The sequence below is a fragment of the Perognathus longimembris genome, chromosome 23 (assembly GCF_023159225.1).
Source record: "Perognathus longimembris pacificus isolate PPM17 chromosome 23, ASM2315922v1, whole genome shotgun sequence".
Classification (NCBI taxonomy): domain Eukaryota; kingdom Metazoa; phylum Chordata; class Mammalia; order Rodentia; family Heteromyidae; genus Perognathus; species Perognathus longimembris.
In genome coordinates, this window is record NC_063183.1 from 30,471,739 (window position 1) to 30,487,405 (window position 15,667).

At 36.6% G+C, this 15,667-nt stretch overlaps 1 protein-coding gene across 2 annotated transcripts in view; it reads right to left on the bottom strand.

Moving 5' to 3' along the window:
• Positions 1-911: 911 nt before the first annotated feature.
• Golm2 (golgi membrane protein 2) overlaps positions 912-15,667 on the bottom strand; it is a 40,961-nt gene continuing 26,205 nt past the window's right edge. Inside the window, exons 9-10 of one of the 2 annotated variants that reach the window (XM_048332203.1) lie at positions 7,321-7,488; positions 912-3,077 (exon numbers count right to left, since the gene is read on the bottom strand). In XM_048332203.1, coding sequence (XP_048188160.1) covers positions 3,007-3,077; positions 7,321-7,488 — 239 coding nt within the window. In that variant the 3' untranslated portion in view covers positions 912-3,006. The remainder of the gene's footprint in view (positions 3,078-7,320; positions 7,489-15,667) is intronic. The other variant, XM_048332204.1, reaches the window with a different exon arrangement.

Sequence of the window (15,667 nt, forward strand, 5' to 3'; positions counted from 1 at the left end):
GTAGTAGTTTTCCAAGTTAGCCATTACAGTTAGTGGTGGCCTTCCTCAAAAGGTTTCTTTGGTGCCAGGGCTTTTTTTTTTGGTACAAGGGCCTCAGTTTCTTGCTCAGCTTTTTCACTCATGGCTGGCACTCTCCAGTCCAGCTTGTTTTGCTAGTTAACTGCAGGAAGATTCTCCCTGACTTCTCTGCCCTACATGGCTGTGAACTTCCATCTTCAGGTCTCCTGAGAAGCTAGGCATGAGATACTTGTACCTGGCCTATTGTTTCTTGAGATATGTAACTATGTAGCCTAGGATAGCCTTGAATTCTTATTTCAGCCTTCTGAATGCTGGGATTACAACTGTGAACCACTGTAATTGGCTTTTTTTGCCTTGTTAAAAAATAAAAAAGCTGGGCTGGGAATATGGCCTAGTGATAAAGTGCTCCACTCATATACATGACACCCTGGGTTCGATTCCTCAGCACCACATATATAGAAAAGGCCCGAAGTGGCACTGTGGCTCAAGTGGCAGAGTGCTAGCCTTGAGAAAAAGAAGCCAGGGACACTGCTCAGGCCCTCAGTTCAAGCCCCAGGACTGGCAAAAATAAATAAGCTGAGCACTGGTGGCTCATGCCTATAATTCTATCTACTCAGGAAGATGAGATCTGAGGATCACGGTTCAAAGCCAGTCCAAGCACGAGTGTCTGTGAGACTTTTACTTCCAGTTAACTACCAAAAAAGCTGAAAGTGGAGCTGTGTTTAAATCTGGTAGATCATTAGACTTGAGCTTTTTTTAAGAAAGCTCAGGGACAGTGACCAATCCCTCAGTTCAAGCACTAGGCCAGCACAGAAAAAAAAAAAAAAAAAAAAACAATTGCTGTTTACATCAGGACTGTAACTATGTATATATCAGAACCAACAAAACAGTGAAACAAGTTTAATTTTTAATTTATTAGAACCCAGTAAGTGATGATTTTATAAGCAGAGTTCCCATCAAATTAACACTTAATTCAGGGCAAATAGATTTTTTTTAAAAAAACCCTAAACCTTAAGGCAGAAGTAAAACATTATTTAAAAAAAAACAACAACAGCATGTCTAATACAGACTTAGAGAATATCAGAATTCTAAAAGACTCACATAGCACTACAATGTTAATACAGTCAGAAAGGTTAGTGATTGGTCCAAGATTTGTTTATAAAATATCTAAGCTGCTAATGAAAAAAATTTTGCTGTGTAAGTAATAGCTACCATATAATCAATGACCATTTTTTTATGTCAAAGGAACTAAGGCAGATAATTTCATGGTTTTCATTTGTAAAGATTTCGCATGAAATATGTATTACCAGGAGTATTTATAGATTTATCTCCCCATGCCAATGCCCAGAGGACCTGTTTCACTTTCGTTTAACTGTATCTTAAAAGTTCTGTGAAATGTCTTAGTATTCATTGTAGGCCTGATCTTAGTGATAACAAGAAGTATCAATCATTTGCTTTGATACAGCAGAAAAGCAGTTTCGGTAAATTACCAAATCGTTTCCTGGTGATTAAGTAATTTTAAACTGAAGCCTTAAATCTTTCGTATACCTCATCAAGAGAGGGATTTATTTCTTCTGCAAATTTGAAATTTGACTGGAACTTTAGTGTGTGGGGAAATAAATGTTTGTTTATGATTTATCTGCTTGTTTATTTTTCAGTGTTGAAAAATCCTGGGCCACACACATTGTAGGCAAGTGCTCTACCACTGAGCTATCCCAGTGGCCCATACTTAGCTCCAATTAATAGTGAGCCCTTCTAAAAAACAGGGTTAACAACCTTAAGTTTCCCCCTTATAATCAAAAGCTTTTGTTTTCAGGGAGTGAGATAAAATTTGCAAGTCCTTTAAATCCTAGAAATCAAGGATTAGCTAGTTTATACATGCTACTGAATGTCAAAAATGACAAAATGCACTGAAAATAATTTTGTAAGTCTGGAAAATATGAGGTCGATGGGTTCCTTAATTAATATTAAGTAATTACAAAGATTCATTTTATTACAAACTTTAAGCTACTTTAAAAACACCTGTAGACCTCACTGTACTTCTATTTATCTGTGCATTAATAAAAACCTGTTAAAAGTCTTTATTTAGTAACTCTGAAAAAGTCCAGTCAAATAAAATCACTGAAGTTGCCAGAAAAAGCTTTGAAATATTGATTGCAGATTTATTTCAAGGTAGATGTAGCCCCTTTCAAGATGTGACATTTAAATGATGATTATCTTCACCAACCTTGAACTCTGAAAGTAAAAATTTTAGCCAGTGCTGACTATAGTTAACAGTACTGAAATTACTTGAAAATTAAAATTTTAAACTATACTGTCAATCATGCACTCCACAATTTCAAGAACTAAGGAATAATATAAATATTGTTATTTCTTTGAAGGTTATCTCAACTTTCATCAGGCCTCAGCTGAAAGTTAATCTGCCAAAACACATCAGCACCCAATAAAATAAAAGTAAGGAAGTGACTCTGTACACATTGCCCACCCAGGCTAGCATCCAGTTTCCCCTCACGTAAACTATCTAGCCATAGCTCTTTAAAGAGCATTGAATGAGGGGTACATAGAACAGAATGCCTGGTGGGCTAACAGGAATATATTAGTATATAAAATTTATTCAGCTGGATAACTTCTCATTGTGGTTATGCTGTGTGCAACCTATAACCTGTACAAACATTTTCTCCTTGTCTACTGTGGAAAAATTAGGCTCCATAAAATGTGAAATATACATTAGTTTGCTTTAAATGCAAAGATTGACTATTTTGGCTCAACTGTGCCATAACCAAAGAAAGTCTTTGCTTTAATAATACAATATGAAAAAGTTCACATATGTACATGAGTACATTCCTTCATTCAAGTTTTTCCTTAAATCTATTTCAATGTATCTTTACAACTGATACAACAGATCTTTACAACAAAAGTCAAAAATGACAAAGTAGAAATGATTCAATTTTACAGCACTTTAGGTTTTGTGACATTTCCCTGTGGGACTTAAAGGACATCATTGAAACGCTGCTTCCCGTAGTCTGCAGGATCCATCTGAAGCTCTCGTTCTTCATCGTCTGTAAGCAAAACAACTGTGTATCAAGAATAATGTTTTAAAAATCACTGTAGATAGCTGATGTAACAATGTCTCTGTTTTTCACCCTTTAGATATTTTTCTCTTGTTCTTTCTCACCTACTACAAACACTGCCCTTATTTTTTAGTTGCTTGCCTAAAGAATAAAAAGTCTGTAACTTTTGGAAAATTAACTGATTTTAAGAAATCTTTTGGACAGACAGACAAATGCAGTTACATAAACGTAGGAAGCATTAGGAATACATGGCATTGAGGAGTCAATCCTTACATATATTTCTATATATGTATAGATGAACATTAGTTTGCTGAATTAATGCTTTGGTAGAAAGATTTATGTAAACTTTTCATGCTTTAAAATTTATCTTTTCTAATTATTAAGGTAATTCACACTGATAATGTCAAATTTTAGAAAGTAAAAGAAAGGAAAATAAAAGTATTCTCTAGTCCTTTGCTTCCTTGCAACAACTAGCTTGACTTTAACTTCCTAACTAAAGTAAGGCTAACCAAGATTTAACCTTTCTTTACCAAAAAAAATTCTTTTAAGTCACATGATGTTATCATATAGTAAGTTCCTCAAAGCTCTTTTTTGAGTAACTGAATTAAATAACTCCAAAACGTGCTGTGGAGTTTGATTTATTTAGCTAATGATAGTTTCCTTTTGTCAACTAGCTGTCATTTTGCATTATTGTCAGTTCATCTGCCAATGCCAATCCTTATCCAATTTTGGCTGCAAATTGCAGGTTTTGAAATGCAAGAGGGTGTTAAAACTACATTAGAATAAAAATGAAAAGTATCTGAATTAGAACCTGAGAGATCAGCAATGAAGCAACTGTATTTTTATGACTTTTTTTTTTTTCTTGGTCAGTCTTGGGGCTTGAACCCCCAGGCCCTAAGCATTGTCTTTGGCTTTATTTTGCTCAAGGCTAGCACTCTACCACTTGAGCCACAGTGTCACTTCTGGCTTTTTCTATATATGTAGTGCTGAGGAATCGAACCCAGGGCTTCATGTATGTGAGGCAAGCACTCTACCACCAGGCCATATTCCCAGCCCCATGACATTTTTATTTTAGGTTTAGTAGATTGTTTTGTTTCCTGTTTGTTTGTTGGGTTTTTTGTTTGTTTGTATTGGTTTTGGTCCTGAGGCTTTAATTCTGAGTCTGGCTCTCCCAGAGCTTTTGTGCTCAAGGCTAGCACTCAATCACTTGAGCCACAGCTCCACTTCCAGTTTTCTCTAATTAGCTTATTGGAGATAAGAGTTTCACAGGCTTTCTTGCCAGACTAGCTTTGAACTGCAGTCCTCAGATCTCAGCCTCCCAAGTAGATAGGATTGATTACAGGCATGCGCCACCAACTCCAAGCTGGTTTTGTAGGTTTTTAACTAGAAAAACTTGTTTTCTCGAAAGTGCCAAACCACTTTCTTTTTTCCTTTTAAGAAGTTTCCTGTTAAACTTATACTCTCCTTTAGAATTAGAGACAACCAATTTGTACCATATTCTTAAAACCAATCACTTTTCCTTAATAGTATAATCTGCTGGGTATAAGATAACCTCAAATCAGTTTTAATATACAAAAGATTAACATGTAACACATACTAATTAGTTATATCAGGGAATTATAGTTACACCAACATCAATTAGACTTCATTCTGACATGTCCATATATGCATATAATGTACCTTGATAAGACTTACTCCCTCTCCCCATCCCTCCTTTTCCATACTAATCAATTTCTTATCAAAAACTGTCTATACTTCAAAAAATACCTATCTTATGTATAGCCTGTGAAACTAGGGAAAATGAGGGGAGGCATTAGATTGAGAGGATGAGTAAGAATGCTGAAATTAGGTATGGACCATTAGGCATGTCTATGCTTCAATTTTTTATGTCTTTGTTTATACAGTTTCAGTGGTGGCAGTAAAATTCCTACTTTCTTCCCTGGGTTGGGGATTAGATATGTTCCAGGCATCCTGAAATCTGAAATATATTTTTATAGTATTTGTGTTACTTAGTGATTTCTCTGTAAAGGTGGGCACAGAATTTTAAAACAGAATGATTCATAAGAGCTTAATACTGTCACATAAAGAAACTACAGTCCAGAGGATTTAAACAACTTGAAAAGCAATATACAACCTGTCTTTTATTCTTAGCCCCATGTAGCTGGTTTGGCTACAAGAGCAAACTGTATTGGGAACCCAGTCATTAGATCCACATTTAAACAATGAAGAAATGTTTTCAAATGCTACAAATTCTGATTTAATAATAAACATTTGGAATCCAAATTTTGGTAACTTAAGAGAACTACATAATACCTCCCCCTCTTCTTTTAGACAGTTAAAACATGCCTAAAATTATTTTATTTCTCTTATCTTTTTTTAGACACTTTAACAAAATTATCTCTATTTGCTGGAGCATTATATTCTTGCATCTTTCTATTTCCTGAGGTAAAGGAGTCTTGTAACAATCCTACCCTCCTCTAACTATTGTCGAATAAACCCCAGAAAGGAGTTGTAACAGTTCCTCACTACTTGATGGCAGTATTTCTTTATATTCCTTAGAAAAATAAAGGGAACCATGAAGACATTTTTGATGGCAAAGAGAAATGCAAGAGGGAAGGAAGAAGGGAACAAGAGAGTAAGAAGGCATTAAAAATAATTTCACAAAACTATTAAACTCAAAATTTGTATGATCAAACTCACTAAATTAAACACAGCCAAAATATAAGAAACAGTTAGCTGTTGTAATAAAACCCCCAAAATTATCCAATAAACTAGGGAAGCTTTCAAGAAAAAAATTGCAGACCATTTTAAGTACAAATCAAGCAAAGCTTATAAGACAAGAAGTTAAAAGACTGTTATTATCCTACTCACAGTTGCAAGAATAAAAGCTTGACAAGAAACACCGAGTTATCAGTTAATCACATTTACTGAGGTCCCTAAGTGTGAGGCACTGTGGAAGGGAAGGATGGGTGTGGAGGCAGAAAGGGATATAAATAAAAGGCAAAAATGAAAATCCCTGCCCTCCACAACTTATGAGCTCATTGATTATGACATGCATTCATAAAAATGCCTTAAAGAGTTATATACAATTACAAATATATTCCAAACAAATCACAAAAACAATGGGGATAAAGGGTAAAATGTATAAAGAAAGGATGGGATTACAGAAAATGTGATTCAAACTTCTGAGATGTAACCAAAAGTGCTGGGAGACTTTCTCTCACTAGACATCTCCAGGTAACCCTTAGTACTTCTCTTCTATGTCTACTTATATTTCCCCAAGATCTAGAATGTACTACACCAAAACAATATCTAGGTAGATGTTAGGAGTCTCTTAGTTTTTCTTTTTGTACTAACTATACAGTATTGAAGGACAATCATATATTTTATCTGAATTTTTAACAATTCCTGTCATAAGCCTAAATAAATGGTTAACTATTATAATTTTTTAAAAAGCCAAGGAAGAAACCAAAACAGGTGAACTTTCATACACTATATTTTTTTTAAATCTTAACACTTAACACTTTACATCCTACAATCTTAATCAATTTTTGTAGAAAATCTTAAAACTCCACAAATAAGCAGAAAATAAGCCTAAAGCAATATACTCTGATATACATGCATGGGTGGGACGCATACAGATACTCAACTTTCACTAATTTAAAAGGTCAGAAATAATAGCAAAAAAATGTTGAATCTGTGCATTAAATATAAAAGGATAAATCTTCAAAAATTAAATACAAACTTTAAGACTATCAGAAAAAAAATTTCAAAAACAGCCTTTCTATTCTGTATCAGAATAATTTTATCTTCAGTATCCAGGAGATCATTTGTAGCTTTCCTTATAGCAAAAAGCCTAACTGGGAAATATTTGTACTTAAAAATAACAACATGTTTTCAGATAAGAAACTGGAAATAAGTATTTTCTGGAAGCATTTGCCTTAGGTCAACTCTCTAGTCATTTTAAACAATTCTAAAGCTTCTGAAGATTCTGGGTTTCAAATTTTAACTACATTTTAGCTAACATATATAAGATAATCTAAAAATGAAAAAAAGCAAAACTGATACATCTGTCATAAAAGTTTTCAAAATAAAACTGAGAAACTGCACAGAATCGGTTTGAATTCGTATTAAGGTTTATGCTAATAAGGCCGAAGTTCTACACAAATTCAACCAAACAACTGAGAGGTGGGTTTCTCGGTTACAGCATGGATGCCAGGCCCACGCTCACCTTGGACGTCTTCCTCTCCACCATCACCATCTTCTTCCTCATTGTAAGCCAGCTCAGCCTGCTTGTCTGCCTCATACTCACCTACGTTACCATCATCCCCATTATAATCCGCCAGTTTAGAGCCATGCTGCGGATCAACAGGGGACTCATTCTCATCAAAGAATCGGCCTGTGAAGTAGGTAGAGGATTAATTCAAGAGTAAAGAGAAGAAAAGAAGGGGCCTATACTGAAGACAGATGAGAAGGCAGACAGTGAAACCTGGCAACTTGCAGGGTATTGGTTATTAAAAAAAAAAAATACATTTCATAAAGGTTACACAAGACATGCATGATTAAGAGTAAAGATTGAAAACACCTCAGTCAAGAATATCTCTTGTGTGTTTAATACTTGCTACTTAAGATTTGAATGCTTTTTTTTTTTCATTATTGAAACAAGGTCTCACTATGGAGCTCAACTTGCCCATACTAGTCTTGAACTAGTGAACTGCCTTGTCTTGGTCTTCCAAGTTCTGAGATTACAGCCATTTGGTCCTCCACCTGGTTATCTGAATGTTTTCTTAATGAAAAAGGTACTGTTTTCAGGATTGCTTTTCTTTTTTTTCCACTGGTACTGGGGCCTGAACTCAGGGCCTGGGCATTGGTCCTGAGGCTCTTTGTACTCAAGGCTAGCACTCTACCACTTGAGCCACAGCATGACTTCTGGCTTTTTCTGCATTGTTTATTGGAGATAAGAGTCGCATGGACTTTCTTGCCTGGACTGGCTTTAAACCATGATCTTCAGATCTCAGCCTCCTGAGTAGCTAGGATTATAGGCATGAGCAATTGGCACCCAGCTCATGATTGTTTTTCTAATGATCCACAATTTCTCTAAAAGACAAACACTTCAGAAGAATAAATCATTTTAATCCTGGAGATAACACATATTTGAAAGTTGTCATCTGTTGCTTTATCAACTATCATTTCCCATGTATAATAATGAAATCTTTAAAACAAATGAGTACAGACTAAATTCTTTTTGTACACTAATACAAACTTTTAAAGCTGTGGCTATCTCATATTCCTTTAGTAATTTCAATTCACAGTAACATGGATTTCCAAAAAGGCACAGAAGAGAGAGCAAGAATAAGAAGCCCTGGTACTTTGAAAGGAAATCCCAAGGAATTCTGGTTTATCCTCTTTCTATTTCCATTATCACATTAAAAAAGAAAAGTCAATGGAAACTTACGGAAGTTCACCTACTTGCGGTCATTATTCTGTACACATTCATAACAATTACAGATTTTTTAAAAAGCAACCAATATAAACAGTTACTATGATAGAAGCCTATTCAACTAGACATTAAAAATTAAATTTAAATTTAAAAAAATTAAATGAAATTAAAATGAGGGGTTGGGAATATGTATCAGTGTAGAGTGCTTGCCTTGCATACATGAAGCCCTGGGTTCAATTCCTCAGCACCACTTAAACAGAAAAGCCAAAAGTGGCACTGTGACCCAAGTGGTAGAATGTTAGCCTTGAGCAAAAAGAAGCCAGGAACAATGTTCAGGCCCTGAGTCCAAGCCCCAGGACTGGCAAATAAATAAATAAATAGATAGATAGATAGATAGATAAATAAATAAATAAATAAATAAATAAATAAATAAAATGAGGGCTGGGAATGTGGCTTAGTGATAGAGTACTTGCCTAGCATGCATAAAGCCCTGGGTTCAATTTCTCAGTACCATATAAACAGAAAAAGCTACAAGTAGAGCTGTGCCTCAAGTGGCATAGAATACTAGCCTTGTGCAAAAGAAGCTCAAAGACAGTGCCCAGGCCCTGAGTTCAATCTCCAAGACTGGCAAAAAAAATAAAAATAAAAATGATAGCCAGGCACCAGTGGCTCACATCTGTAATCCTAGCTAGAGATCTAAGGATTGAGGTCCAAAGTCAGCCCAGGCAAGAAGGTCTGTGTGACTCTTAGCTCCAATTAACCACCAGAAAACCAGAAGTGGCTCTCTGGCTCAAGAGCACTAGCCTTGAGCTGAAGAGCTCAGGGACAGCGCCCAGGTCCAGAGTTCAAGCCCTACTACTGACCAAAAAACAAAACAAAACAAAAGATGGAAGTTCTGCTGTGGCTCAAAGTGGTAGAGCACCCAGCCCCTGAGTTCAAACCCTATGACCAACAGAAAAAAGAAAAAAAGACTGGCATTCTAAGATCTAACTTACAAACTTATGTAAAAACTCTAATTGGACATCAAATTTAGCATTATCTAGTATGCAAGTTAATCTGTGAAGCATGAAAAAAAATACACTTCACATGTAGAAATTTCAGACTTTAAGAAGTTAGCAATTTTCTAGAGCCTGGCATCGTGGTACATGTCTGTAATTCCAGCTACTTGGGAGACGGGAAAGGGAAGATGGCCATACAAGGCCAACCTGGGTAAAAATTGTATGACCTTATTTAAAAAAAAAAAAAAAAAAAGCTAAAGCAAAAAAGGCAAGTGTGGCTCACATGACAGCTTCCCTAGCAATTGAGAAACTGTGTTCAATCCCCAGCACCACCAGGAAAAAAGTAACCATTTTCTGTGATATGTCCAAAATTTTTAATGTATTTCAAAAATTTACATTGCAATGAATGAGACATTTAAAGGAAAAAATGGCTGCCTTTAATTGGAAAGTTTTAGTTCAAATGGTAAGAATTATGGAGGTATTGGCTACTTCTACAGATGGTTTGCCACTATATCAAAGCAATATAGCTTTAATTGCTGGATAAAGTATTAATCAGAGTAAATATTAAACAAATCATATTTATAGGCTTATAAAGAAACAATGAAACAAAAGAGGTCAATAAAAAGCACAATATTTTAGCTAGGCACCTGTAATCCTCGCTAGTAAGGCTGAGATCTGGGGATTGAGCAATGTTCAAAGCCAGCCAAGCAGGAAAGTCCATGAATCTCTTACCTCCAATTAACTACCAAAAACGTGGAAATGGCACTGTGGCTCAAAGTGGTAGAGCACAAAAAGGGGCAATGCCCAGCCCCTAAGTTCAAGCCCCCAGCACCAGCACACACACACACACAGGAACAATATTTAAAAATAAGATTGAGGGGCTGGGGATATGGCCTAGTGGCAAGAGTGCTTGCCTCGCATACATGAAGCCCTGGGTTCAATTCCCCAGCACCACATATACAGAAAATGGCCAGAAGTGGTGCTGTGGTTCAAGTGGCAGAGTGCTAGCCTTGAGCAAAAAGAAACCAGGGACAGTGCTCAGGCCTTGAGTCCAAGGCCCAGGACTGGCCAAAACAAAAAAACAAAAAAACAACCAAATAAATAAAAATAAGATTGAGGAAGAGTAAGTAAATGGGAAAGTTCATCAAATAAAGCCAGCTACTCAGCATACACAAGCAAGAAGATTGAGAGTTTGAGATAAGGCAAAGGTAACTTTGAGACCCTGTCTCAAAAACAAAGGGCTATGTGGCAGGGTTCAAGTGGTAGATCAAAGGGACAAAAACTCAGTGGCAGAGTGCCCAATAGAAGTAAGAAAGATTTAAAGACATCCCCATTGTCTTTTCCTCAATATGTAATGTTTATTTAGAGACAAAACAGCTGGTATAATCTGTATGCAGTATGAAACTGCTGTTTTAAACACTTATATATGGTAGGTACCACTAAGCTTTTCAAAGTGTTCTATTTCCTCTAATAAAACATTTATACCTTTTTAAATAATCAAGAGTTATGAAATACAGAAGCCTATGAAAATTACTGCAAAATATAGTCAACTTACTAATCTTGTTAGACATGGAAAATTAATTCTAGAAATTGCTTTTCTGGGGGCTGGGAATATGGCCTAGTGGCAAGAGTGCTTGCCTCATATACATGAAGCCCTGGGTTCAATTCCTCAGCACCACATATATAGAAAAGGCCAGAAGCGGCACTGTGGCTCAAGTGGTAGAGTGCTAGCCTTGAGCAAAAAGAAGCCAGGGACAGTGCTCAGGCCCCAGGACTGGCAAAAATAAATAAATAAAAATTGAAATTGTTGGAATATTATAGGTACAGAAAGGCAATTTTTTTTTTTTTTTTTTTGCCAGTCCTGGGCCTTGGACTCAGGGCCTGAGCACTGTCCCTGGCTTCTTTTTGCTCAAGGCTAGCACTCTGCCACTTGAGCCACAGCGCCACTTCTGGCCGCTTTCTATATATGTGGTACTGAGGAATCGAACCCAGGGCTTCAAGTATATGAGGCAAGCACTCTTGCCACTAGGCCATATTCCCGTTTCTTTTTTTAAGTCCTTGACTCATCTAGCTAGCTTGAACTCAGTCATAAAATTTGAACACTATAATTACAGTGACAGATAATTTTAAAAATCATGAATAAATGACCACACAATTTCCCTTTTAATAATTAGTTGTGATGCAGTGCACCAGTGCCTCACACCTGTAATCATGGTTACTTAGGAGGATGAGATCTGCAGATCATAGTCAAAGCCAGCCCAGGCAGGAAAAGTCCATGAGATTCTTATTTCCAATTAACCAGAAAATTCCAGAAGTGGAGCTGTGGCTCAAGTGTTAGAGTGCCAAACGAGCAAAATAACTCAGGAATAGCACCCAGGGCTCAAGTTCCAGTACCAGCCCATACACAAAAAATTATGTTTGGAAAAAGATCTAAACCCCAAAACTGAGTTTACAACATTCTCAGAGTATAAGACAAGAAAAATGAGAACTACCTAGACAGCTTAAGCTGCCCATTAGTTGGGGAGATACACAAACTTCCTATTATACAGTCAAGTTTGACATTTTAGGTAAAAATGCATTACACTAATCAATGTAATAGATGGCTAAATTATACGGTTCCCAAGAAATACATCAATGTGAACTAGAGTAAGAAGAAGATTTAAATCGTTGATAAATACGGGCTGCGTATAGCTCAATGGCAGAGTATGCTTAGTATGCCCCTGGGTTCCTCTGGGGGCAAATATATTAGACAGAGAAGAAAAGAAGCATTCAAATCCGTAAAAACAAAGATAAGAGTATTCAAAAGTAGGAAGAAGAAATTTGGACAAGAAAATTAGGGATAATTCAGGAAGATCCTCCTCTATCCCCTTAACAAGATCATTATTTAAACCAATTGCCATATATTAAAGTATCCACAATGATCCATCCAACAAGATTCATTGATGTTGTACGTGACAGGTATTAGGCATTGTAATAAGAAAACAATGTTACCGTGTTCATCACCAATAACTAGTCTAATACGGGAGACAGATACACAGTTACAATAAATGTGCTTCATCACAATGACCTAGAAAGTGGTATCTGAACATGGATTGCTACAGTTGGCTTTCACTCAATACAGTAAGTTTGAACTTTATGAGGAGGCAATAAACAATAGTTACAATTTTTTTTCATCTCACTGAGAAAGGAATCTAATCTGCCTTATATTTACAGCATCTGCAAAATCTATTCAAGTGAGAAGCTATGAGGACTTAGACTACAAATGTAGAAGAAATGTTTGAACCAGCTAAATTATAGCTGAGCCTGGTGTTACATGCCTGTAATCCAGCCACTCAGGAAGCAAATGTAAGAGGATTGAAGTCCAGGACGGCATAGGCAAAAGTGAAAAACAAACAAACAAATAAACAAAAAAAAAAACAACTAAAAGCAAAAGGAAGCCCTTGAGTTTAATATTCAATACCTCAACCCAAAGAAGGGAGAAAAGGAAGGAGGGAGGGAAGGACTCATTTTCAGTGCCCTTCAAATAAAGAAAAAACAGGTGCCCACTTTAAGAATAGGACTCTTGGGGCTGGGGATATAGCCTAGTGGCAAGAGTGCCTGCCTCGGATACACGAGGCCCTAGGTTCGATTCCCCAGCACCACATATACAGAAAACGGCCAGAAGTGGCGCTGTGGCTCAAGTGGCAGAGTGCTAGCCTTGAGCAAAAAGAAGCCAGGGACAGTGCTCAGGCCCTGAGTCCAAGGCCCAGGACTGGCCAAAAAAAAAAAAAAAAAAAAAAAAAAAAAAAGAATAGGACTCTTGTTAAGAGTTTTTTGGAAACAACTACAAAGTAACTAATGAAAACAAGCTGTCCAAGTGCTGTCCTTGCCTCTGCCTTTCTTCCTTTTTCAAGTCATAGACAACTGCTCCATAACCGGCAGTTAAGAGTTGTAAGATATTCCAGCTTAACACAACAGCCTACAAGATGGAGCCTGGATGAACCAAAATTGTTTTGCCTTATCAGTTTTCTGAACTGTTAAAATAGAATAGGGAGAGGGAATTAGTGACTACAGTGGTCTAGAATGGCTAAAATTCTCATCTTGGTAGAGTAATAAATGGCAGTGGATATAAAAACCTCTTCCCCAAAGTGTGAGCACTGAAGTTAAATGTATTGTGTTTTGAAAAGAATCAAGTATACAAACTTCACCTCTAAAACATTTCACCGTTTTTTGTTGTTTTTTTTTTTTTACCATGTTTAGTTCTGTTCCTCAGTAAACATATTGCTAAAAGCTGTGCCTACCCAGCAGAATGATAACAGTAATTACATTTTAGTTTGGATCCCCAAGTTTCCTTATGTCATGGTAAATTCGATTATACATGTGCGCCAGGCACCGGTGGCTCATACCTGTAATCCTAGCTACTTAGAAGGCTGAGGTCTGAGGATCACAGTTGGAAACCAGCCTAGGCAGAAAAGTCCCTGTGAGACACTCCCTTCAATTAACTACTCAAAACCTGGAATCAGAGCTGTGGCCCAAAACGACAGAGCCTTGAGCAAAAGAGATGATTTCAAGCCTAACAACCAAAAAATAAAAATTATACATGTGTATATCCAACTCATTCTGGTAGCCAGCTAAGAATGACTTAATCTATGAGCAACAAGACAGCTTCCTTCCAATCATTTAAACATGAGAACATAAGCAACACCATACCAACTAACTACACAAAGTCTTTGAGCAGTATCAAGTTTCAAAAACTAATAAGAAAGGGAATTCAACATTTGAATTACTTTTCTAAGCCAAAGTAGACAAAAATTCTACAAGTACATATGGCATGTATGTAGTGATTTTTTTCATCCACCTTGTACTCCTTACTCCTATACAATGTATACTAAAAGTTCCTATACTTCAGATCACCCAATGTATTACCATTTTCAGTTTAAACAATTTGACCAGGTGCTGGTGGCTCAGGTTTGTACTTCTAGCTACTCGGGAAGCTGAGATTTGAGGATTATGTGTCAAAACCAAGGTAGAAAAGTCCATGAGATCCTTATCTACAGTTAACCAGCAAAAAGTTGAAAATGGAAATATGGCTAACGTGGCAGAGGGTAAGCCCTGAGCAGAAAAGGCTGAGTATAAGGCCCTAAATTCAAGCCTTACTACTACTGGCTGGTACGCACACGTGCGTGCACACACACACACTGTAATTTGAGGGTCTACGATCAAGAATATCTAAACAACATTTATAACTCAAAAAACAAAGCCAAGAAAGTAAATTTTTTTTTAATGGGCAAAGGGCTTGAATGGACAAATGGCCAACAAGTATATAAAAAAAAGTACTGTAGATCATTAGTCATTAGTGAAATGCAAATAAAAATCACACACACACACATACACACAGCCTAGGAAGTAGGGCCTTGGTTTTTATCCCCAGCACTGCACAAAAACACAATGAGATGCCACTTCACATCCACTAAAATGGAAACAGGAGAGAGAGAGAGAGAGAGGAAGAAAGAAAAGTATTGGAAAGGATGTAGAGAAATCAGAACTCTCTTTTATTGCTGGTAGGAATGTAAAATGGTGCAGCTGTTGTGGAAAAGAGTTTGGCAGTGCCTCAAAAGCTAAACATAGAATTAGCATATGACTCAGCAATTCCACATCTAGATACATACCAAAAAGAACTGAAAACAGGTGTAGAGGGAAAAGTTGTTAATGAATATTCATAGCAGCACTATCATAATAGCCAAAACACAGAAAAATCTAAGTGTCTATCAACAGTTAAATGAATAAGGAAAATGTTTCCACACATTTGAATATTATCCAATCATAAAAAGAGATAAAGTATTAACACAGGCTATATATCATGGCTGGATCTTGAAAACCATTATGGTAAGTAAAGGAAGCCAGACACTGAAGGCCACATACTTTTACGATTCCATTTATAGGAAATAGAATAGGTGAACCCGCTGAAGTAGAAAGAAGGTCTAGTGGTTGCCATGGGCTGTGGGTAGGAGAGAACAGGGAGTGACTAATTAATGGGTACAGGGTTTTCTTTACGGTGATAAGAACGCCCTACAACTAGATAGTGAAGATACTAGAACACATTGTGAAGACCTGGAATGGCACTGAAATGTAACTTCAGTGAACTGCACATCCACAATGAA